Source organism: Haliotis rubra, unplaced genomic scaffold, assembly GCF_003918875.1.
Source record: "Haliotis rubra isolate DU_JTF1 unplaced genomic scaffold, ASM391887v1 Scf592, whole genome shotgun sequence".
NCBI lineage: Eukaryota > Metazoa > Mollusca > Gastropoda > Lepetellida > Haliotidae > Haliotis > Haliotis rubra.
Window position 1 is genome coordinate 260,671 of NW_025767293.1, and position 24,130 is coordinate 284,800.

The following is a 24,130-nucleotide window of genomic DNA, read 5'->3' on the forward strand; positions in this document are numbered from 1 at the left end:
CCCAATTTCACCTCACCTCACCTCACCTCACCTCACATACCGTAGTTCATTGTACATCGTTCCCATTTGAGAGTGAGGTCTAGTTCCCCGCATTCTACCAATAATGCTTGGAAGGATGTTCCTGGGAAGGCTCCAGTTATACATTTAAGAGCATGGAATTGGATGGAACTGAGTTTGTTTTTTATGTGTTTGTGCAATATCTTGAAATATTTTGCAGCCATGGAATAATTTAGATTGATGAGTGATTTATATTGTGGTAGTAATGTTTGTTTGTTGCTAACTCATTTAAAATATGATTGGTATTTACTAATGTTGAGATCTGACTTGCATTTTTCTGCATGAATTGAATGTGTTTGTTCTATGTTAAGTGCTGGTCTAGGATTAGACCGAGAAATTTTACTGTATATGATTGCGGTACTTTTTGACTGTTAATATAAAGATGTACGTTTTGTTTTCTTCGGTGTTGTGCTTTGAATACTACAGTTGTTGTTTTAGTGGTAGAGAGTTGGAACCCCCATTGGTTGGTCCAGTTTTCAATATTAAGTGCAGCTTGAATTTGTTTTTGTGCTTTGTGTATATTGTTTTCATTAACCTATATTGCTCCATCGTCGGCAAACTGGGGTTTGTTTAAATTATGTTTTTACTGAGGTTGTTGAATACATCATAACATTGAAGAGAGTGGGTGAGATGATACTTCCCTGGGGTGTGCCATTTACTAGTGTATAGTTTTGGGAGATTTGATGGTTTATGGAGACCTTAAAGTCTTTGTCTGTTAGAAAGGCTGATACAAAATTTAGAAGTGCCCCTTTTAAACCTATTCTTCCTAATATTTGGATGACACCCGGTCTCCAGAGCATATCAAATGGAGACATCCAAGAAGACTGCAAGTGTGTATTCAGCCAAACGGCAAATTATCACTTGCCAAATTCCTGAAACAATTACCCACACAATCTTTACTGCTCAAAATATAATAAACAAAGAACCCCATTTACCAATGCTTTAAAACAGTACCTCAACAATGCTAACTCTTCTGATCTCAAGCACATTCTAACAAATCCCAAATTAATTAACCCACTCACTAAATATCTCATTCATACAAAATTATAGCAAACAATCCAGCAACAAAAGCAATAATACCACTTTTTACCACTTTTAAAATTGTTATAAATTTGTATATATGTTCTTTGAACTTTTAAAAAGAGTTATCTCTTTTTATCAACTTCACTTTTTAACCTTTTATATGTTTATCATTATTCACATAATATATATGTTTTTAAACATTGGTTGGTTGAAAAAATACAATAACAAATACTTTTTACTACGCTACATTTGTATTAAATTCCAAATCTCTATTACTCTTTACCTATTTCATATTGTTTACCTTTTAATTCGGCCTCCCGTTCAAATTTCCCTTAATACTCAGTTGCTTTTGTTTTTGTTGTTTTTTGGGTAGTCACACCTTTCAAAATATTTATTTCTGTTCCCCCTCATTTCTTAATAAGTGTACTACCCCGTCGCCGAAACACCTTAGTTGTGCGCGCGACGTTAAATAAAGCAAATAACTACTACTACCCTACCATTCACTTGATGAAGGAGTAAGCATACTCTCCGAAACGTCGTGTTATTCACAATAAAGAAGTTGATATCCATACATCTTGCTTTTCTTATTGTCTGCATTAATTCAGTTCACTCACTGCACATGTGTGGACACAAGAGGGGGTGTAGAGATCAGTATATGGTGACACCACCCCTTGCAGCCGTCACTGCTCGACACAGCTTTGGAAGGGATTGCACAAGTCGTCGGATATTTGCTGGGGGAATTCTTCACCATTCCTCCTGCAACGGGATGGCAAGTTCTGCCAGTGTCTGAGGACGATGCTGAAGATCATGGACGCGTCGATCAAGTTCGTCCCATAGATGCTCGATCGGGTTCAGATCAGGCAATTTGGATAGCTGGCGTTTGCATTGGCGAGATAGGCACCTGTTACACGAGCTGTGTGGGGTCGGAAGTTGTCGTGTTCCCTCGGCGGAAACAGCTCCCTCTGGCGGTAAAGTGGGAGGAGGTGAGGTCGCAGGATTTGGTTGATATATCGATTTGCTGTAAGATTGCCTCGAGCCACGACTAGCCCTGATCTCCTCGTGCAGGACATGGGTCCCCACACCATGACGCGGTCTCCACCAAATCTGTCCACCTGTCGGCGCAAAACATTCGTGTCGATGTCGATAGACACGTTGTCTCCAATCGCGTCGTTGCAGGAGGAAACGCGATTCATCACTAAACCAAACGCGTCGCCAGTTCCCTAGGTTCCATTCCTGCATCCCGTTGCACTATTGGACACGTCGTTGTCGGTGTAGTCGTGTCATCATAAGCCCAACTGTATGTTTGTTTGGTCGGAAATTCTTTGAAGACTAGTGTCCGTTGCTGAAGGAAATCGGTGACATAGGTGAAACACCCGGATGAATCAGTCTTGAGCAGGCGTGGTCACTCTTGGTTTTCTACTTCTGGGACGATCTTGGGTATTAGCGGGTATATCGAGCTCGAGGCCATGATCGAGATATGGTGCTGTGGTCGACGTTGACGTGTCTTGCAACGGCAGACTAGGACTCCCCTGCTTCCAAACGTCCAATGGCGATATTTCAGTCAGTGGCATTCAATCTTAGCATTTGTTATCTTGGTTTTGTAAGGAAATGATACGGATGGATTTGGTTTGAACCTTTTATATTCGATGTCTCTACACATTGCACGTGTATTACGTGGAAAATTGTTTCTGTATGCACTTTTTCATGTCTCCTTTTCATTATTTATGACAAACGTTTACAAACACATTTTGAGCGCAATACACAACAACCACGACATGATTAACGAGATTCAAACATAAGAATTGACTTAATGACGATTGCTGTCACAATATATCGAAATGAGCTGCAGAAAACGCCTGTTCTTTTCTTCTCTTTTTTTGAAGAGTGTATGTACAGTAGCAATTCAATACAGTGTAACCGGTACTATCAGAAAATATAATTTTAATGATTCATTAACAATCATGACTTATTTCCCATTAGTGACCTATGCTCCCTGTCTGTTTTGTTCCATTTCACAGTAGCAGTACTGCTATAGATTGTGTTGAAACCAAAATACTCGTAGATGTTTCATTTTAGTAGGATACACTAACGTACATACTCATATCCAGACTGAGAAATTCCGTTTTATAATGTATAATTGAACCTAAAATATTTACAATATAATCCTTTTACTTTATTTCATTCTGAATTAAACTTTTGCTCGACAGCTGCATGTGTGGCAGACTGATGTAAAACAAAACATGTTTGTGTTTTAAATTTTCAACTTGGTGTCTTATCCTTATTCCTAGTAGGAGGGGTAAGCCTAGTCCGTTCGTCATGCCCCAACCCTCGGTTCGATTCTCTCCATGGGTACTATCTGCGATGCGCATTTATGGTTTTCCCTGCCTTGATATTGCTGGAATAATGCTGAGAGTTTCGTAATACCATACTAAATAACTCACTCTCTCTCTTGACATCCTATGGGGAGGTATAACTGTGTAATGTCTTTGATAATTATATTACAGCGAAAGGCAGCTTGGCTGAATCTAAAGTGTTCGTGGAAAATGGGAAACCTCTGCGGAAGAACAAGGCTGCAAAAATATTTGATGAGAAGCCGAAATCCTGCGCGAAAGTCAATGGCATCTTGAACATTACATTTGTGGCCCACACGTTTACCGGTATCGACATTGTTGTCCTGCCAGGAAGTAAGTTCATTGTAGATGCATGCGATGAGTTTGATTGAGATACTTTAGACAATTGCAAATTCTCAAAACAAATGACCATAAACTACCAAGTGCGAGTACATATTAATGTAAACCGTGATATACATAAACAACATGTATATTATTAAACATAAAACGAGATACTAAGCAATTTATCTAAATTTGGTCGTTACAACAACAATACTGTCTGTAACATTCAGTCGCATATAGTCGCGTAAACCAAGTTTCTTGATTTTATTGTATGATAGGAAAACTATAATTAGTTGTTGTTTCAGATATAACTCTGACGGTGGACGGAGCGAACCTACATGAAGACTGTCGGTGTGAAGAGGGAACAATAACTAAGAAGAAATTAAAGTTAACTGGTATCAATTTTAGTTGTCCATTGCAAACGTCGACGAGCCTCCAGCTGTTCGGCGTGAAACGGCTTTGTGATCTCAAGCTGCACAACAAATCGGGTACGGTGTTAGCTGACAAGACACATGACAAATTGATGTACATATATGAAGCATAATATAACCAGAGTATGACAACTTTGTTTTAGGTGCAGGGGGAAAGCAAATAAAGTGCACTGAGTGGAACCAAATGAGAGAAGACACGACACAAAAGCCAGGTAATCACAGATCATCTAAAAAGATAGTTATATTTTACATGTACGTCCACGGTAGAGTATACAAAATATGGGAATTAAAATTATGAAACAAAATATTGACCTAATAAGGAAACATACCTGAAGACAAGGTTTTAAAATATACATATTAAGTGCGTTTTGTTTATTTTTCTCTAAAATTATAAAACTAATGTTTCAGGGAGAAGCACAGAGCCCCCCGACCCTTGCTCCAGCGGTTCCTTCAAGTGCCAGAATGGAACCTGTAGCCTTGTGAACAACACTCCTCTTTGTCAGTGTTACGATGGTTCAACCGGGCAGCACTGTGACAAAAGTACAATTATTTGTGTGCCTGCTTTAATAGTTATACATGCTTGTATCTAACTTGTATCTCCTTGCCTGCAGTTATTTCTTCTCTTTTTGCAGAGTGATTAAAACTGTCCGTCATATTGGTTTTCACTTCATATCCAGTAAAGACCCGCGGAAAACCGGGTTAGAATTGATCTTCACTAACCCATGCTTGTCGTAAGAGGCGACTAACGGGATCGGGTGGTCAGGCTCGCTGACTGGGTTGACACATGTCAGGTTATCCAAATTGTGTAGATCGATGCTCATGATGTTGATCAGTGGGTTGTCTGGTCCAGTTTCGATTATTTACAGACCGCCGCCATATATCAAAAATATTGCCGAGTGCAGCGTTAAACAACAAACAAACAAACATATTGAGTAAAAGACCCACAAAAGTGAAAAGACACACAATGAACATCACTAGTCTCCCTTCTATTGATTTCTGTATTGAATCTGCTACTTTTCGATACTGATAATTTCCTGAAGCCACGTTTTGAAATCACAAGGGCCATTATTGTATATACTGGAAGAAATGTCACCCATGTCTCTGATGAGTATTGTCCGGTCTTACATACGCTATAAATATTTCCACCAGCATGTGATCCCGGTACCTTTGGGGCAAACTGCAGTGAAACGTGCGGAGAAGGATGTGTCAATAGTACCTGCGACGTTAAAAGTGGAACATGCTCCTGTTTGCGCGGATGGAATGGATCAAGATGTGAAAAGGGTGGGTTTGGAGTTTTAATAATGACATAGTTTAGCTAAATGATTCAATTAGCTTAGTGTTGTTGTAACAATACGTTCATTGGCATCATTTCAGCAGAGTCGATATACGTCTCAAAAGTTTATATATAATATATGTGTGTATAATTTCAGCATGTACTCCTGGTACGTTTGGTGCGAACTGTAGACATAAGTGCGGGGAAGGATGTGTCAATGGCACTTGTGGCATCAAAAGCGGAAATTGCTCCTGTTTGCGCGGGTGGAATGGATCAAGATGTGAAATGAGTGGGTTTTGAGTTTTAATAATTACGAATTGTAGCAAAATTGGGAAAAGATTTGTTAGCACAATTCTATAAAAAAGCTTAAAGTTTTAGAACGGGTTTAACGTCAAAACTATAGTAGAAAATCAGTTAACATTTTATGAAGTCGATATACGACATAGATTACCTCAGCATTGTGTATGTCTTCATGCTTGGGTGTGTAATATTTCAGCTTGTGACCACGGTACCTTTGGCGTAGACTGCAGTAAGAAGTGTGCGGACGGATGTGTAAATGGCTCCTGTGACGTTAAGAATGGAACGTGCTCCTGTTTGCCCGGATGGAAGGGATCAAGATGTGACACTGGTGGGTTTTGAGTTTTAATAATTACGTAGTTTAGCTAAATGATTCAATTAGTTTGGTATTGTTCTGACAATATGTTCATTGACATGAGTTTAATGGAGTCGATATCTTCTATTTCTTCATCATTGTACATGACGTCAAGTGAGTGAGTGAATTTAGTTTTACGCCGGATGAAAGGGATCAAAATGTGACATTGGTGGGTTTTGAGTTTTAATAATTCCGTACTGTAGCAAAATGGGAAAAGGATTGGTTAGTACAGTTCAATATAACCCTTAAAGTTTTAGAATGGGTTTAACGTCCAATCTATCATTCAAAATGCATTTAACATTTCATGAAGTCGATATACGGCATTACTTACATCATCATAGTGTATGTCTTCATGCATGGGTGTGTAATATTTCAGCTTGTGACCACGGTACCTTTGGCGTAGACTGCAGTAAGAAGTGTGCGGACGGATGTGTAAATGGCTCCTGTGACGTTAAAAATGGAACGTGCTCCTGTTTGCCCGGATGGAAGGGATCAAGATGTGATACAGGTAGGTTTTGAGTTTTAATAATTACGTAGTTTAGCTAAATGATTCAATTAGCTTGGCATTGTTCTGACAATACGTTCATTGACATCAGTTTAATGGTGTCGATATCTTCTATTTCCTCACCACAGTGCACTGATGTAATAAAGCCAAATCTACATCAGAAAAATACCACATTAATGGTTGAACGCATTAAAATATCCCGCGAATGAATTATGTGTATAAAACAATGAATGTTACCAGCTGTACATGCGGCGTGTTATAGTGATTGGTACCATTGTATTTACAGATCAATATACGGCCTTAAACCCCGCAAATCTGAAAACTGATTTCACAAACAATATTTTTCTACATTTTCTATTTATTACTGACAGTGACAATTCACAATATCCATTTATTTGTATTGTCGTGTTATGGTTATCAGTTCAGATCATTGATAGCATCAGATGAATATTTGGTTCTTGTATGCCTGATCTACCACCAGAATGCCCAGACGCAACCTTCGGTGACAACTGCACGGGAAGATGCAGCCGTGGGTGCTCCCGACCCTACTGCAACAAGACAGACGGAAGCTGTGTGTGTCGGCCAGGGTATAAAGGTTCCACCTGCCACGATGGTCAGTTATGCAACCTACTGATCACAACTTAAGTAGAATTTGTATGTGACATTTATATGAGTTCACCAATAAAGGGCAAGGTCATAACTTGTTAATTAACTATAGGTACAGTCGTAAAAGCAAAAGATAGCAAAAAAGAATAACAAATGAACTAGTTACCTTCCAGAAGAAAAAATATAATTTTGGGGATTTGACAATGTTCCTGAATGATAAATGCAAAATGGCCTGTTTTCCTTCATTAAGAAATGTGTGATATAGTACACATTATGTAAAGGATCTCATTAATGTGCATGCAGGCAAAGCGATTGATGGCTCCATTCCGAAAGACCAATTTACATAGTTATCTCCCCCTAACTGGTTTTAAGATTCACACATAGTTTTTGTTTGTGTTGTATAAAACATTAAACATAGGTGACATATGCATTTGATATGTTTGAATGTCTTACACATTTGTGCTTAATTGTAACCATTTAATACCATTTTATATTGCAATTTTGTTCTAGTAAACTATACTGGAGAATAACAAAAGTGCATACATCTCAGACGAAATATACGTACAACTCAGTCAAACATTTGATTTTTTGATATTACACATATATCATTCGTATCACATTGCAACCGCTTTAGTTTTAATAATAACTATAGTTGGCAAATAACATCTAAGAGTACAGTCGGTTACCTGAAAAAATGTTGAATCATTGCTCCACGCCCGCTAGTGGGCTTAAGCTACGGCTTTGATTTGTAAGGCTGATATTTTTGTATTCGAGACCCAATTCTAAATAAGAAATTATAATACACAATGCCATTTAGAAAGTGGTCAAATGTAACATGCTATGTTTGTGATTACACTTTCTAGTACAGAAAGTACATATTCTAGTACTCTTGTTTGGTCGAGTCCCATCCAAGATTCGAACCCACACTCTCAGCCTCAGGCACCTAATCGCCAGCACACAAAGTCAGCCTACTCAGCCACGGTGGATTGTTTACGATAAATTGATTTTTTTCTCTGTTGATTTTACAGATGTTTTATGCAATGTTCGTGTTGAAAGACTTGGTAATGAATATCATGGCCTTTTAAAATACCCAGCTTATAGCAATTTACTCATACGATACTAACCTGCTCATTATTAGGAAACTCCAGTCATGTAAGTATCCTAGTGTTGGGAATTGGTTACAATCTCATAATTGCTGATTGGTTCATTAGAACCGATCAATCATAGAAACTAATTGGTTAGCGTCATTATAAAATTTTCCAGTTATGTTTGTTAATGCACAACAACAACAAAAAAAGAAAAACCATGAAGTTCTTTCGGGTGTTTTTGCAAGTTGCACAAAATGCATTTCCAAATTTTACATTTATGAAGGAGGACTAGTATGCTAGGAACATAAATTTCCTGGAGTCTTTTAAGATAAATTTGATCATGATTTGGAACGAGCTCGTTGTGCTTATGAAATGTAAATTAATTGACACAGAATAACCAACATTGTGACAAAAATACTGTTAATGCAAACAAGTGTTCCAAAATTGTTTGTGTTCAATTATGAGAAAACATGATCAATTTCTTGATAGTTCAGTCACTGGGACCAATCTTCGATTATTTCAATTAATCGGACCACCACTAATATATCCCCGCCCTCAACGAATACTGATGCTAGTTTGTCATAGTAACTCTCTTTGTGAGACGATGTTAGGCATTCAAATATATAATGTAGACGCTCTCTTTACAACCTGTCCTCAAACTGACAATCTGTAGTCAGTCATGGTAAGTATATATGTCACAAATTCTGTTGGCAACAACCGTTTTGGATTTACTGCTACTGATGGAAGGGTGGAAATAGGATAGACACCATAATTTAATTTGGAAAACTGACTACATTTAAAATCAATAGGCGAATTCATGTTTTGACCAACGACAACTTTCATCGTGAGTTATGCCATTTTTCACAATCCGAAAACAACAGAGATAGCTCCATGTTATAACATGAGGGATTAAACTCTTGTCAGAGATGTGTTAAAAAGATACAAGTAGGTGTATTTAGGGTTAATGCATCACATTATCAACGATCTGCATTGGCCTTCTATACACTTTGTCTTGTCAGAGTGTAAAAACGGAACCTATGGTCACTACTGTAATGCCAACTGCAGCCAAGGATGTTCCACAACCGCCTGTGACAAGATCAACGGGTCATGTAGCTGCAAAGCTGGCTACACTGGGCCAACCTGCGATGAACGTACGTCCTATACGAGTTTAATCTTGTCAGATCGTAATGATTTCTTCAAAAATATAGAAAGTGGATAGTTCGTATGATGTATTTAGTTTTAATGCATCACTTACATCTGAAATGACCCTCTAAACACTTGTCTTGCCAGGGTGCAAAAACGGAACCTATGGTCACTACTGTAATGCCAACTGTAGCCAAGGATGTTCCACTGCCGCCTGTGACAAGGCCAACGGGTCATGCAGCTGCAAACGAGGCTACACTGGCCCAACCTGCCATGAAAGTAAGTTCTATACATGTACATGTTTCATATTGTCAGATCATAATGAGAGAAGCAGATTCTAGTTTGTATGTGATAGGTTTAATGCATCACTTCCATATGAAATAAGCACTTTTGTTATCAGAGTGTAAAAACGGAACCTACGGTCACTACTGTAATTCAAGCTGCAGTGAAGGATGTTCGAGTGAGTGTGACAAGGCCAACGGGAAAGTGCAGCTGCAAACCGGGATACAAAGGAAACAAAATGTGTCCGGCGTGAGTTACATCAAATGTTTCTTATTGTTAACGCTTTAGACTTGCCCTTGCATGTATTTGTGACTTGTGCCAGTGTCGGGTAGGACACGAGCACCTTTACGTGACAACTTGGTCTTATGACTACTGAATGTGATACATGAGCGCATGCTCATGACAAAAACAAACTCACAAAACAAACAATCGACTCCCATTTCAGCAAAGATTTCTCGTCAATATGAAAAGAGTTTTCATCGCTTCTATGAACTATCATTATTTAATAATCAATTAATGCAACAACATACTCCTGCATCAAAGTTCTGAATTACAGTATTAAAAGAAATAAGCTTTGAACTTCCCAATAATGTGTTAAATCGTAGGGTTGTTAGTGTCAAGAGAATAGTTTTATATCAGTAGTTTACTTACATTTAATATGACTCTTGACACTTGTCTTGCCAGGGTGCAAAAACGGAACCTATGGTCACAACTGTAATGCCAACTGTAGCCAAGGATGTTCCACTACCGCCTGTGACAAGGTCAACGGGTCATGCAGCTGCAAACCCGGCTACACTGGGCCAACCTGCGATGAACGTACGTCCTATACGAGTTTAGTCAGATTATAATGGTGTGTTCAAAAAGATAGAAGGTGAATAGTTCGTATGGTGTATTTAGTGACAATGCATCGCTTCCATGTGAAAGCACCTGATGCGCACTTTTCTTGCCAGGGTGTAAAGACGGAACCTATGGTCACAACTGTAATGCCAACTGTAGTCAAGGATGTTCCAGAGCCGCCTGTGACATGATCAACGGGTCATGTAGCTGCAAAGCTGGCTACACTGGGCCAACCTGCGATGAACGTACGTCCTATACGAGTTTAATCTTGTCAGATCGTAATGATTTCTTCAAAAATATAGAAAGTGGATAGTTCGTATGATGTATTTAGTTTTAATGCATCACTTACATCTGAAATGACCCTCTAAACACTTGTCTTGCCAGGGTGCAAAAACGGAACCTATGGTCACTACTGTAATGCCAACTGTAGCCAAGGATGTTCCACTGCCGCCTGTGACAAGGCCAACGGGTCATGCAGCTGCAAACGAGGCTACACTGGCCCAACCTGCCATGAAAGTAAGTTCTATACATGTACATGTTTCATATTGTCAGATCATAATGAGAGAAGCAGATTCTAGTTTGTATGTGATAGGTTTAATGCATCACTTCCATATGAAATAAGCACTTTTGTTATCAGAGTGTAAAAACGGAACCTACGGTCACTACTGTAATTCAAGCTGCAGTGAAGGATGTTCGAGTGAGTGTGACAAGGCCAGTGGAAAGTGCAGCTGCAAACCGGGATACAAGGGAAACAAATGTGTCCGGCGTGAGTTACATCAAATGTTTCTTATTGTTAACGCTTTAGACTTGCCCTTGCATGTATTTGTGACTTGTGCCAGTGTCGGGTAGGACACGAGCACCTTTACGTGACAACTTGGTCTTATGACTACTGAATGTGATACATGAGCGCATGCTCATGACAAAAACAAACTCACAAAACAAACAATCGACTCCCATTTCAGCAAAGATTTCTCGTCAATATGAAAAGAGTTTTCATCGCTTCTATGAACTATCATTATTTAATAATCAATTAATGCAACAACATACTCCTGCATCAAAGTTCTGAATTACAGTATTAAAAGAAATAAGCTTTGAACTTCCCAATAATGTGTTAAATCGTAGGGTTGTTAGTGTCAAGAGAATAGTTTTATATCAGTAGTTTACTTACATCTAATATGACTCTTGACACTTGTCTTGTCAGAGTGCAAAAACGGAACCTATGGTCACAACTGTAATGCCAACTGTAGCCAAGGATGTTCCACTACCGCCTGTGACAAGGTCAACGGGTCATGCAGCTGCAAACCCGGCTACACTGGGCCAACCTGCGATGAACGTACGTCCTATACGAGTTTAGTCAGATTATAATGGTGTGTTCAAAAAGATAGAAGGTGAATAGTTCGTATGGTGTATTTAGTGACAATGCATCGCTTCCATGTGAAAGCACCTGATGCGCACTTTTCTTGCCAGGGTGTAAAGACGGAACCTATGGTCACAACTGTAATGCCAACTGTAGTCAAGGATGTTCCAGAGCCGCCTGTGACATGATCAACGGGTCATGTAGCTGCAAAGCTGGCTACACTGGGCCAACCTGCGATGAACGTACGTCCTATACGAGTTTAATCTTGTCAGATCGTAATGATTTCTTCAAAAATATAGAAAGTGGATAGTTCGTATGATGTATTTAGTTTTAATGCATCACTTACATCTGAAATGACCCTCTAAACACTTGTCTTGCCAGGGTGCAAAACGGAACCTATGGTCACTACTGTAATGCCAACTGTAGCCAGGATGTTCCACTGCCGCCTGTGACAAGGCCAACGGGTCGCGCAGCTGCAAACGAGGCTACACTGGCCCAACCTGCCATGAAAGTAAGTTCTATACATGTACATGTTTCATATTGTCAGATCATAATGAGAGAAGCAGATTCTAGTTTGTATGTGATAGGTTTAATGCATCACTTCCATATGAAATAAGCAATTTTGTTATCAGAGTGTAAAAACGGAACCTACGGTCACTACTGTAATTCAAGCTGCAGTGAAGGATGTTCGAGTGAGTGTGACAAGGCCAGTGGAAAGTGCAGCTGCAAACCGGGATACAAGGGAAACAAATGTGTCCGGCGTGAGTTACATCAAATGTTTCTTATTGTTAACGCTTTAGACTTGCCCTTGCATGTATTTGTGACTTGTGCCAGTGTCGGGTAGGACACGAGCACCTTTACGTGACAACTTGGTCTTATGACTACTGAATGTGATACATGAGCGCATGCTCATGACAAAAACAAACTCACAAAACAAACAATCGACTCCCATTTCAGCAAAGATTTCTCGTCAATATGAAAAGAGTTTTCATCGCTTCTATGAACTATCATTATTTAATAATCAATTAATGCAACAACATACTCCTGCATCAAAGTTCTGAATTACAGTATTAAAAGAAATAAGCTTTGAACTTCCCAATAATGTGTTAAATCGTAGGGTTGTTAGTGTCAAGAGAATAGTTTTATATCAGTAGTTTACTTACATCTAATATGACTCTTGACACTTGTCTTGTCAGAGTGCAAAAACGGAACCTATGGTCACAACTGTAATGCCAACTGTAGCCAAGGATGTTCCACTACCGCCTGTGACAAGGTCAACGGGTCATGCAGCTGCAAACCCGGCTACACTGGGCCAACCTGCGATGAACGTACGTCCTATACGAGTTTAGTCAGATTATAATGGTGTGTTCAAAAAGATAGAAGGTGAATAGTTCGTATGGTGTATTTAGTGACAATGCATCGCTTCCATGTGAAAGCACCTGATGCGCACTTTTCTTGCCAGGGTGTAAAGACGGAACCTATGGTCACAACTGTAATGCCAACTGTAGTCAAGGATGTTCCAGAGCCGCCTGTGACATGATCAACGGGTCATGTAGCTGCAAAGCTGGCTACACTGGGCCAACCTGCGATGAACGTACGTCCTATACGAGTTTAATCTTGTCAGATCGTAATGATTTCTTCAAAATATAGAAAGTGGATAGTTCGTATGATGTATTTAGTTTTAATGCATCACTTACATCTGAAATGACCCTCTAAACACTTGTCTTGCCAGGGGTGCAAAACGGAACCTATGGTCACTACTGTAATGCCAACTGTAGCCAAGGATGTTCCACTGCCGCCTGTGACAAGGCCAACGGGTCATGCAGCTGCAAACGAGGCTACACTGGCCCAACCTGCCATGAAAGTAAGTTCTATACATGTACATGTTTCATATTGTCAGATCATAATGAGAGAAGCAGATTCTAGTTTGTATGTGATAGGTTTAATGCATCACTTCCATATGAAATAAGCACTTTTGTTATCAGAGTGTAAAAACGGAACCTACGGTCACTACTGTAATTCAAGCTGCAGTGAAGGATGTTCGAGTGAGTGTGACAAGGCCAGTGGAAAGTGCAGCTGCAAACCGGGATACAAGGGAAACAAATGTGTCCGGCGTGAGTTACATCAAATGTTTCTTATTGTTAACGCTTTAGACTTGCCCTTGCATGTATTTGTGACTTGTGCCAGTGTCGGGTAGGACACGAGCACCTTTACGTGACAACTTGGTCTTATGACTACTGAATGTGATACATGAGCGCATGCTCATGACAAAAACAAACTCACAAAACAAACAATCGACTCCCATTTCAGCAAAGATTTCTCGTCAATATGAAAAGAGTTTTCATCGCTTCTATGAACTATCATTATTTAATAATCAATTAATGCAACAACATACTCCTGCATCAAAGTTCTGAATTACAGTATTAAAAGAAATAAGCTTTGAACTTCCCAATAATGTGTTAAATCGTAGGGTTGTTAGTGTCAAGAGAATACTTTAACATCAATAGTTTACTTACATTTGAAATGACCTTCTAAACACTTGTCTTGTCAGAGTGCCAAAACGGAACCTATGGTCACTACTGTAATGCCATATGTAGCCAAGGATGTTCCACTACCGCCTGTGACAAGATCAACGGGTCCTGCATCTGCAAAGATGGCTACACTGGGCCAACCTGCGATGAACGTACGTCCTATACGAGTTTAGTCTTGTCAGATCATAATGATTTGTTCAAAAATATAGAAAGTGGATAGTTCGTATGATGTATTTAGTTTTAATGCATCACTTACATCTGAAATGACCCTCTAAACACTTGTCTTGTCAGAGTGTAAAGACGGAACCTACGGTCACTACTGTAATACAAGCTGCAGTGAAGGATGTTCCAGTGAGTGTAACAAGGCCAACGGAAAGTGCAGCTGCAAGCCGGGATACAAGGGAAACAAATGTGTCTGGCGTGAGTTACATCAAATATTTCTTATTGTTAACGCTTTAGACTTGCCCTTGCATGTGTTTGTGACTTACAGGACACGAGCACTTTTACGTGACAACTTGGTCTTATAACTACTGAAAGTGATACATGAGCGCATGCTCATGTCAAAAACAAACTCACAAAACAAACAATCGACTCCCATTTCAACAGAGATTTCTCGTCCATATGAAAAGAGTTTCTATCGCTTCTATGAACTTATTATTTAATTATCAACTAATGCAACAACATACTCCTGCATCAAAGTTCTGAATTACAGTATTAAAAGAAATAAGCTTTGAAGTTCCCAATAATGTGTTAAATCGTAGGGTTGTTAGTGTCAAGAGAATAGTTTTATATCAGTAGTTTACTTACATTTAATATGACTCTTGACACTTGTCTTGTCAGAGTGCAAAAACGGAACCTATGGTCACAACTGTAATGCCAACTGTAGCCAAGGATGTTCCACTACCGCCTGTGACAAGGTCAACGGGTCATGCAGCTGCAAACCCGGCTACACTGGGCCAACCTGCGATGAACGTACGTCCTATACGAGTTTAGTCAGATTATAATGGTGTGTTCAAAAAAGATAGAAGGTGAATAGTTCGTATGGTGTATTTAGTGACAATGCATCGCTTCCATGTGAAAGCACCTGATGCGCACTTTTCTTGCCAGGGTGTAAAGACGGAACCTATGGTCACTACTGTAATGCCAACTGCAGTCAAGGATGTTCCAGAGCCGCCTGTGACATGATCAACGGGTCATGCAGCTGCAAACCCGGCTTTACTGGACCAACCTGCCATGAAAGTACGTTCTATACGCGTTTCGTGTCGTCAGATCGTAATGATGGAATACACCCAGTCTGTCCAAGTCAGGTGCCATCCAAAGTCTGACTGACATGCATGAATAGTTTGTCATTCCTACTAACAAGGCCATATATCCATAACCATTATAAGTAAACATCACTGCATAATAAATTATTTAATCAAAGTTCTTGGCATACGTGATATAGTAAACAAAGTGCCACATATAAGTCCAGTTTTTTAACTAAGGAAGAAATCTGAAAAAAAACATCCAACGGTGCTATCAACGTTTGACCTGACATGTAAATATGATGACATGTCCATTCCTCTTATGTACTGCATTTCAAAGCTACATAAAAATCCGTACAAACAGATATTTATTTGGGTCCAACAAATGTACCACCAAATCCCTGTCTCAGATTAACCATAGTCCTTAATACTATGAAGGAAGGAAAGTTTCGATATTCACAGAGAGTATTTTAGACTACCGGAATTTATACTGTGTGGATTCTCAAAAACTCAAAGTATTTGCTCACATTTTTACAATCGCAGAAACGAAACTAGTTCCGTTTTGTCAAACATTTGATTTTTCAATGCTGTATACCACTATCCCACATAACACTTAAGGAAAAGCTTCTTTTCTTGATCCATGGGGCATTTGTAAATAAACGTGGTTAACGCAGATATAGCTACATATGTATCTTCAGAGGTGCAGGGGAATTAGAAATAAAAGCAACTGTCATTTAAAGTTAACCGAGAAAACAATATGTGAAATTCCGGACTTTCTCATTGATAACATGTTTGTAAAATTTGGGAGTAAAACATTTGACCAAGAAGAAGGCATACCCATGTTCACCAATTGTGCTCTCCTTCTTGCGGATGTGTTTTTTATGCATATGAATCGGAATTTCTACTTCGGTTGGCGAAAACAAAACAAGGTGATTTGGCAAAGAATTTTAAGTAAAGCTTCAGGTATATCGATGGTCTAATATCGTTCAATAATCCAAAATAGCCAATTCCCTTCACCTGATTTACCATTTGAGTTTGAAAGCACGTAGATAAGGGAGACTACCTTAGCTGTTTCATATTCAGATTTATGCAGATACAGAGTGATAAAAAACTCTATACAAGGCTTTATGAAATAAAGGGCTGATTTCAAGTTTCCAACAGGCAACTTTCCTTTCATGTCGAGCAATATTCCAATAGCTCCAGCCTTTGGTGTTTGCATTTCACAACATTTAAGGTACAATCGAACATGCTCTTTTAACCAAGATTTCAAAGAGCGACATACCACTCTTGCTTAGAAGTATATAGTTCGATCAAAGTTACAACATTCAAGGCCTCAGTAAAGCTTTCAAATAGTTTTATGGTAGACATTTGGAGGACATTTCCAAATTCGGTGCAACAGTGACGAAAATAATGTACAATGCAATTCCTCAGTTTGACCAGTACCATAGGTTCCCGAATTATTTCAGGTGAACAACTAACAAGACATTGCATATGTTTATGACCGGCGCCACCGGTTAGGCAGGATACGCTAACCTTTTCACGAAAGTGTTTTATCACTTCTATTCAAATAGTTACAAGCTGAATAGTTCGTATGACGTATTTGGTATAAATGAGTCACTTCCATCTGAAATGTCTTGTCAGAATGTAAAAACGGAACCTACGGTCACAACTGTAATACAAGCTGCAGCCAAGGATGTTCCAATGAGTGTGACAAGGCCAACGGAAAGTGCAGCTGCAAGCCGGGATACAGGGAAACAAATGTGTCTGGCGTGAGTTACATCAAATATGTCTTATTGGTAACGCTTCAGAAAAGTTCAGTCATAGACACGTTGAGGACCTGTTCATACATGAGACATCAGTGCATAATATGCTACTAAACTCCCTATTTACACTTGTACCATATTGTACACTAGTGCAATATTTCTTTAGGTGAATATTTACATGCCCTTGCATGTGTTTGTGACGGGTGCTACCACCAGTAATGCACACTGCAGTTAAGGATGTTCCACTACCTCCTGTAACAAAATATACGGAGCAGGTAGATGCCGACCCTGATATGTGACATGCATCAGTGTATGTTATCATTTAGCTGTGACCCTATACCACATGAATTCTTATAAGGGATAGTTCTTCAGAAGTTCAGAAACCTTCCAGAGGGATGTAACAATTGAGAGCATGACAGAGATGACGGGCATGTTCTTGCAGCCCGGGTTGGAAAGGAGAAAAATAGCGTCTTCAGCAGAATGTCTGATATAGAAAAAGGAAAATCGACACGATGTATGTTCTATTATGCTTGTAGAATGCGACGAGGGATACTTTGGTGTAAATTGCAAAAGAAGTTGCAGCTTGGGATGTGTGAACTCGTCCTGTACAGGAACTGATGGAGGGTGCAATTGCAGAGCAGGATGGAAAGGACACCGGTGTAACGAAGGTGAGGCAACATGTAGTTGATACATTGTTACCTATTACACTCTTTATTTCTTCACTTGCATCAGTCCGCCGTTGTACTTCCACAAATTCACATCTAGGCCAGAATGTTGTTGATGGTGTCACTACAATACATGTAATTGATCCTTTCCTGTATTACGAATAAAATCTTAACATGGATTGAAAAGGTTAACTGAAAGTTGTCTCCCTTGAACAGACAACTTCGTACATGTATTTCTTGTACCGATGTGCTGATATAAATCTATTAACAAAGACGTTTTTACTGCATTTAACTAATCATCTGAAATTCAGTTCCTTTCATTCATAATTATAGGGCAATTAATCGATATCAACAACTCAATCCATGCTGTTTTTAGTCCAAACCGTTTGAGAGGCACAGATGTCCAAGTCGTCTAAGGCGCGGCAATTAGCTTTGCAGAGTTGTATCCCTTTGGCCACGCCACAAATCTATGATTGTGGAATGGATCCCCGGTTTTCCGGACCAGTGGTTATATTTCTAGGTTTGCCAGCACTATACGTGTGTTTGTGGGATTTAACGAAGATCTAAAACGTGCTATACAAAGGTCTCTCCTCCAACATCAAGCTGTCACACACGGATATAACGTGACCATGTTAAAAGCGGTGTTAAACCTCACTCACTCACGTCTTATGGTGGAGCATTGTTCATTCCCATAGGTACAATATGTTAAGCACCTTAATCTCTGCCTCTTTCACTCACTCCTAACCAATAGCTCCCCGAAACTTCAGAATGTTGACACAAAATACGAAAAAAATACTGCTTACATTATAACTATCCATCATTTACACATTGCATCTGGATAATCTTTCGTTTTGTTAGTTATTTAGATATTTATTTAGTTGTTAAGAAGCATTACATACACACATGTTTACTCTACCACCTAGGTGTATGTTACGTGTGTTTTTTATAAGATAATATCTATTTCAACTAAAACCTTCTCCCACTAGGATCGTCTGAAATATAACGTCAACTTTTTTGTTCTCAAAATGTTACACCCATTTTTCATCTGTCGATTTTAAATACTCAGAATGATCAATCGTTCGACTGACTGATTGATTTTCAGTTCATCATTTCAGGGTTTTTTCGTTCCTTATATAGTTGTCAGTTTTGTAGTCAGATATGTGTCCTTTCCATTATTTTATTACTTACCTACCTATGTAATTATTTGATTAATTCAATCTTCTATCAGCTCATTTAAATAAGGTCACTTCTATATCTATTTAGTCAGTTATCTAGTTTTATATATATTTACCTGGCAGTTAACGTTATAGGAATGTGATTGTTTCATTGTAACAGAGTGTGCAAACGGTACATACGGCGAGAACTGCAGCCTACAGTGCAGCCACGGCTGTCGGTATCCGTGTGACGGTGCCAGTGGACGGTGCAAGTGCAGATTGGAGTGGGAGGGTCCCAAGTGTCTAGACAGTAAGTCCTACATTTCATCATTACTGCCTATGTCAAATATATACGAGGAGTAGGAAGAAACTGAATGCTATCAACACCGACCTGAAATGCAAGGAAATTAATTTGAATATGTTTCTATATACACATCCGTGAATATCCGGGTTAGAATTGGTCTTCAGCAACCCATGCTTGTCATAAGAGGCGACTTACGGGATCGGTTGACCAGGCACGCTGACTTGGTTGTCACATGTGATCGTATCTTATCTTATCGTATGTTCATGCTGTTTATCACTGGATTGTTTGGTTCAGACTCGATAATTTACAGACCGGCGCCACATAGTTTGACTATTACTGAGTGCAGCGTTGAACAACAAACAAACAAACAAACAAACATGCATAATAGGATTTTCATTATTTTGATTAATTTAATTATTAGCATATTATCGGTACACGAAAACATTATATGTCTTTTTTTGGTTTCAGTTGTTTGTGGACTATATTAACGTGTATCGTTCATGCAATATGAGGATATGTTTAATTTCAACAAACTGCACAAGAAAATATATATATCTTAGCGCTCGCCCGACAGGTGATTATTTGAATAGGAATATAAACACGTATGTAAAATTGTTCAATGATGGTAATAGTACATATTGAAAGGGATCTAGGAGTTCAAAAGTATGTTGGAATGAGCCATTCAGATGTCTACTATTTAGATGTATTTTAACTTTACATATAACATCGGAACTTATCAAGCATGTGCACCTTCCTCATTCAGAAATACCGCTACGGAAGACTGACTTTCTAGGGAGCGAGCTGATGTTCCATGTTGTGGCTGCGTTTGCCATACTTGTGATCGTCGTTATGGTAGCAGCGGCCATCTTGTTCCTTAGGTAATGTACACCTGGTCACATGTTTTTTCACAGCTATGTTTCCAAACGGAAGTTGTTTCTGAAGGCAGTTAGGCTGGTTATTCTTTTGCACTGGCGTTCTATACTGTTCCTTTCAAAACCAAATCACGACATCCATTGTACGAAATAATTTCACGTAATGCACGACGGATTTAATTCGCTTGAAAAGGATTTTATTTTTCTGCAAATAGCCATTACTTTGTTATTTCTTATTGTTTCCGCCGCAACGCTTTTAGTAATTCCAGTTGAGGCTATCGTTGTGTTTAGATTAATCATACTATGTGCCAGTGACGACGTCATTGTTGTAATTATTTACGGACATATTTACGTTAACAAGCGACCTAATACGCATTCTTGTGTTTCAGGGATCCGATAATGAGATGGAGAAACGGCCACGGTATTCCTCGATCTTCTTTACGTTATCTTTGCGTATATGTTTCACTGATAGATAATTATTTATTTTGGGGAAATTTTCATATTTTATCATTCTATTATAGGGACTTCCCCAAACCAGGGATTGTACTTGATCAAATTTAGCTTAGATCGCAAAAGCCATCATATATTTGTTTTCTTAAACTTCGAAACGTTAAGTATCATAATAATCAAACAATCGATCGTTGTAAAAAGGCGCAGTGTAAATATTGATGTGCAAGTTTCACAGTTGCACGAAGCATACGTGAAAGACAAGACAGTGTTTAGTTTTGGTAGACATTCTTTCTATCATTTCACCGACATGTATTCCACAGTCCTGACAGATGATCTTGGTTCCGTCGGGTTCCATAGGAACCTATTTACAAGAATAGGACTTTATTCATTACCCCGGTCATTCCATAAAGAAGCCATTAACTCACTCTTTCATATGAAGCTGTCAACGCCGGCGACGTCGGTCCTCCACGTCGTCAAGCCGGTAAGGACGATACCCAGGAAACCAGTCTGAGTACCCGCAGCGGCCCGTCTCCAGTCAAAGACGACCGAAAGGCCACAACATCGGGAGGAGAGCCCAGCAAGAAAGTCTCAATGAGAGGACGTCTCACTCATTTCAAAGAAAAGCGCGTTACTCTGAAGAAATCGTTGATGTTCGAAAATCAGTCGGTAATATAATCCATTTCCGCTTAATTGTAGTGTTATGCTTCTCTGTTTACATGGTGAGTATCTGGCCCTGTGGTTTACGGCGGGTCATTTCGTTGGGCAGCTGGTCGAGCGTTCGAATCATTGATTGGTTATCATTACGTATTATCAGTACCATGCCCCTGGTTGTTTTAACCACGTGGTAGAAACCTGGGATACTTTGATCTAATCTGCCACGTCAAGTTGACAATATGCCCTAATGACCACACCCACGTTAGATCGAACGTATACATGTTAAATGAGGTCAAAGCGACATATACAAGTAAGATGCATATGATATTAAATATCAGGATGTTTTTATTGAGATTCTATAACATGCGTTTATGATACAATCTCTCTAGGAAGACCAAATGCCTGGTGCCAAGGGTGATGACAAGGACAACCCTGAAGGTAATACACCTCCATACTCTAAATCGCTTTACGGTCCTGGGTCCGTTTCACAAAGTTCTCGTAAGCCTTAGATCTCGTAACTTTTCTCGTAGCATTCGTACCTCCTATGTTATAGTATAGGAGATTCGAATGCTACGAGAAAAGTTACGAGATCTCAGGCTTACGAGAGCTTTGTGAAATGAGGCCCTGACTCATAAGAGGTGCCATAAGCAATATCATGGTAGGGTCTTTGACCAAATATAAATTTAGTATATCAACATATGTTTCTCAGTGGATTAACAGTAAATAATATATATATATATATATATATATTAATCTCACTTACTTCCTTTGCAATTTAATCCGATTTACTAATGTATTAAACACACACAAACACAATCATTGTTTTATCGGCATTCAACAAGTTGGTGAGTCAAGGATAAAGCATACGCATAGATAACAATTCTTGTTTATTGTATAGAGCGATGGTGTATATTCTTACACCGTTATCAAGCTGAGAGTAACTACAACCAAGTGAGGAGAAGTATATATACATAGTATGTGGTGACATACATAGATTAACATTAACAACAACATGTAATTGAATAACAAAGTGGTACATACTTGGTTGAGGCAAGGTGAAGAGTATGCTTATTGGCTTCATGGCCCGCGCCATTTTGCTATTCTTACTTACCCCCTGGAAAGGGTAGGTTGGTTTGTTGTTTAACACCGCGCTCAGCAATATTCCAGCTATATGGCGGCGGTCTGTAAATAATCGAGTCTGGACCAGAAAATCCAGTGATCAACAGCATGAGAATCGATCTACACAATTTGGATACAATGACATGTGTCTGACCTCCCGATCCCGTTAGTGGACTGTTAAATAATCATGGGTTACTGGAGACAATTTTAACCCGGATCTCTTCGGGTATGGAATAGGTTATTTGAGGTTAAACAGGTTTAATCAGTGACTGCATGCTGTTCTCATTGAAAAAGTACCTGTGTGAGAATCATGTGCGCAAACATCAAAATTAACATGCAAGTGCGAACTGTAAAATGATGACCTTCGAGGAGATGTCTTCATGAATATGTATTAACACATGCCTTATTGAAGTTCAGAAATTAATTTTTGTCCGCAGCACAGTTACCTGTTCCGTATGTTTAGTATAATTTCTGTCATTTCTCGCAGGAACACCCACTCCCCGAGATGAGGCGTTGTTCGCGGAGAACAACATCTGTGATTCTGCATCTCGGATTGCTGTCAAGGATTTTCATACCTATCTTGCTCAGAAGAAATCCCAGAAAACCACTTTCGACAAAGAATACAGCGTATGATTCCGTTGATATGATCCAATTATTTCCAAATTGACAGATTGGTTATAATCACCGTCAGCAGCACACCCGTTCTCGTGGGTTTCTCGAAATGTACTCGTCTCCAGCAATGGAAATATTCCTGATGTATTACTAATCCACATTAACAGCCTCCTATTAGGACCTTCTGTGCCTATAAACGTCCCTATGAACTTATTATAACAATCTGGGCCTAGATTTTCGAAGCTCTCTTAGCGCTAAGATAGTCGTAAGGTAATGTTAATGTATGGCACTTACGATTATCTTAGCGCTAAGAGAGCTTCGAAAATCTAGGCCCTGGACCGGAGCATCGCTAAACAACATGATGAATTATTGCAGAAATACCCGTTAACATCCCTTTCGGCTTTCGCATTCCAAACTCCATTCTGTCAAGATAACGTCCTTTCCAGGGTTCCCCTGTGACTGCTTTGACGGCGTCATTACGACAACGGCGACTTAATAAACACTAAACACTAATAAACAGGCGGGCAGTGTGTAACAGAATGAGCAACCATCCACGCCATTGAGATACGGTGGTGGTACAAAATAAAACTCATACCTCAAATGTACGGTTGGCTTCTCTGATATTCACAGGCACTAAGGTCCAATTCCTTCTTGGATCTGTAGGTGCTATATTCCATAGTGAAGAATACACTACCTACCTGTGTGGATTTTTCTGACTGTATATTTCAGGAGTTTCCGCAAGGGCTCTCTGCCTCTCATGATGTTGCGCTTTCTCTTGGAAACAATGCCAAGAACAGGTTCAAGGGAATATATCCATGTACGTATACCTTTGAATT

General features: G+C 39.3%; 1 protein-coding gene across 10 annotated transcripts in view; it reads left to right on the forward strand.

Moving 5' to 3' along the window:
- Positions 1-24,130, forward strand: part of LOC124255095 (multiple epidermal growth factor-like domains protein 10) — a 49,811-nt gene that overhangs the window by 15,606 nt on the left and 10,075 nt on the right. The window contains exons 2-30 of one of the 10 annotated variants that reach the window (XM_046688930.1): positions 3,585-3,764; positions 4,058-4,240; positions 4,327-4,395; positions 4,592-4,723; positions 5,333-5,464; positions 5,614-5,745; positions 5,953-6,084; positions 6,485-6,616; positions 7,095-7,226; positions 9,327-9,458; positions 10,683-10,814; positions 10,954-11,085; positions 11,207-11,335; positions 11,771-11,902; positions 12,037-12,168; positions 12,559-12,687; positions 13,123-13,254; positions 13,389-13,520; positions 13,912-14,040; positions 14,478-14,609; positions 14,749-14,877; positions 15,298-15,429; positions 19,465-19,593; positions 20,351-20,465; positions 20,849-20,880; positions 21,349-21,575; positions 21,953-22,001; positions 23,170-23,309; positions 24,024-24,111. In XM_046688930.1, coding sequence (XP_046544886.1) covers positions 3,585-3,764; positions 4,058-4,240; positions 4,327-4,395; positions 4,592-4,723; positions 5,333-5,464; positions 5,614-5,745; positions 5,953-6,084; positions 6,485-6,616; positions 7,095-7,226; positions 9,327-9,458; positions 10,683-10,814; positions 10,954-11,085; positions 11,207-11,335; positions 11,771-11,902; positions 12,037-12,168; positions 12,559-12,687; positions 13,123-13,254; positions 13,389-13,520; positions 13,912-14,040; positions 14,478-14,609; positions 14,749-14,877; positions 15,298-15,429; positions 19,465-19,593; positions 20,351-20,465; positions 20,849-20,880; positions 21,349-21,575; positions 21,953-22,001; positions 23,170-23,309; positions 24,024-24,111 — 3,708 coding nt within the window. Of the gene's footprint in view, positions 1-3,584; positions 3,765-4,057; positions 4,241-4,326; positions 4,396-4,591; positions 4,724-5,332; positions 5,465-5,613; positions 5,746-5,952; positions 6,085-6,484; positions 6,617-7,094; positions 7,227-9,326; positions 9,459-10,682; positions 10,815-10,953; positions 11,086-11,206; positions 11,336-11,770; positions 11,903-12,036; positions 12,169-12,558; positions 12,688-13,122; positions 13,255-13,388; positions 13,521-13,911; positions 14,041-14,477; positions 14,610-14,748; positions 14,878-15,297; positions 15,430-18,000; positions 18,133-19,464; positions 19,594-20,350; positions 20,466-20,848; positions 20,881-21,348; positions 21,576-21,952; positions 22,002-23,169; positions 23,310-24,023; positions 24,112-24,130 lie in introns of all 10 variants that reach the window. The other 9 variants (XM_046688929.1, XM_046688932.1, XM_046688931.1 and 6 more) reach the window with 9 other exon arrangements.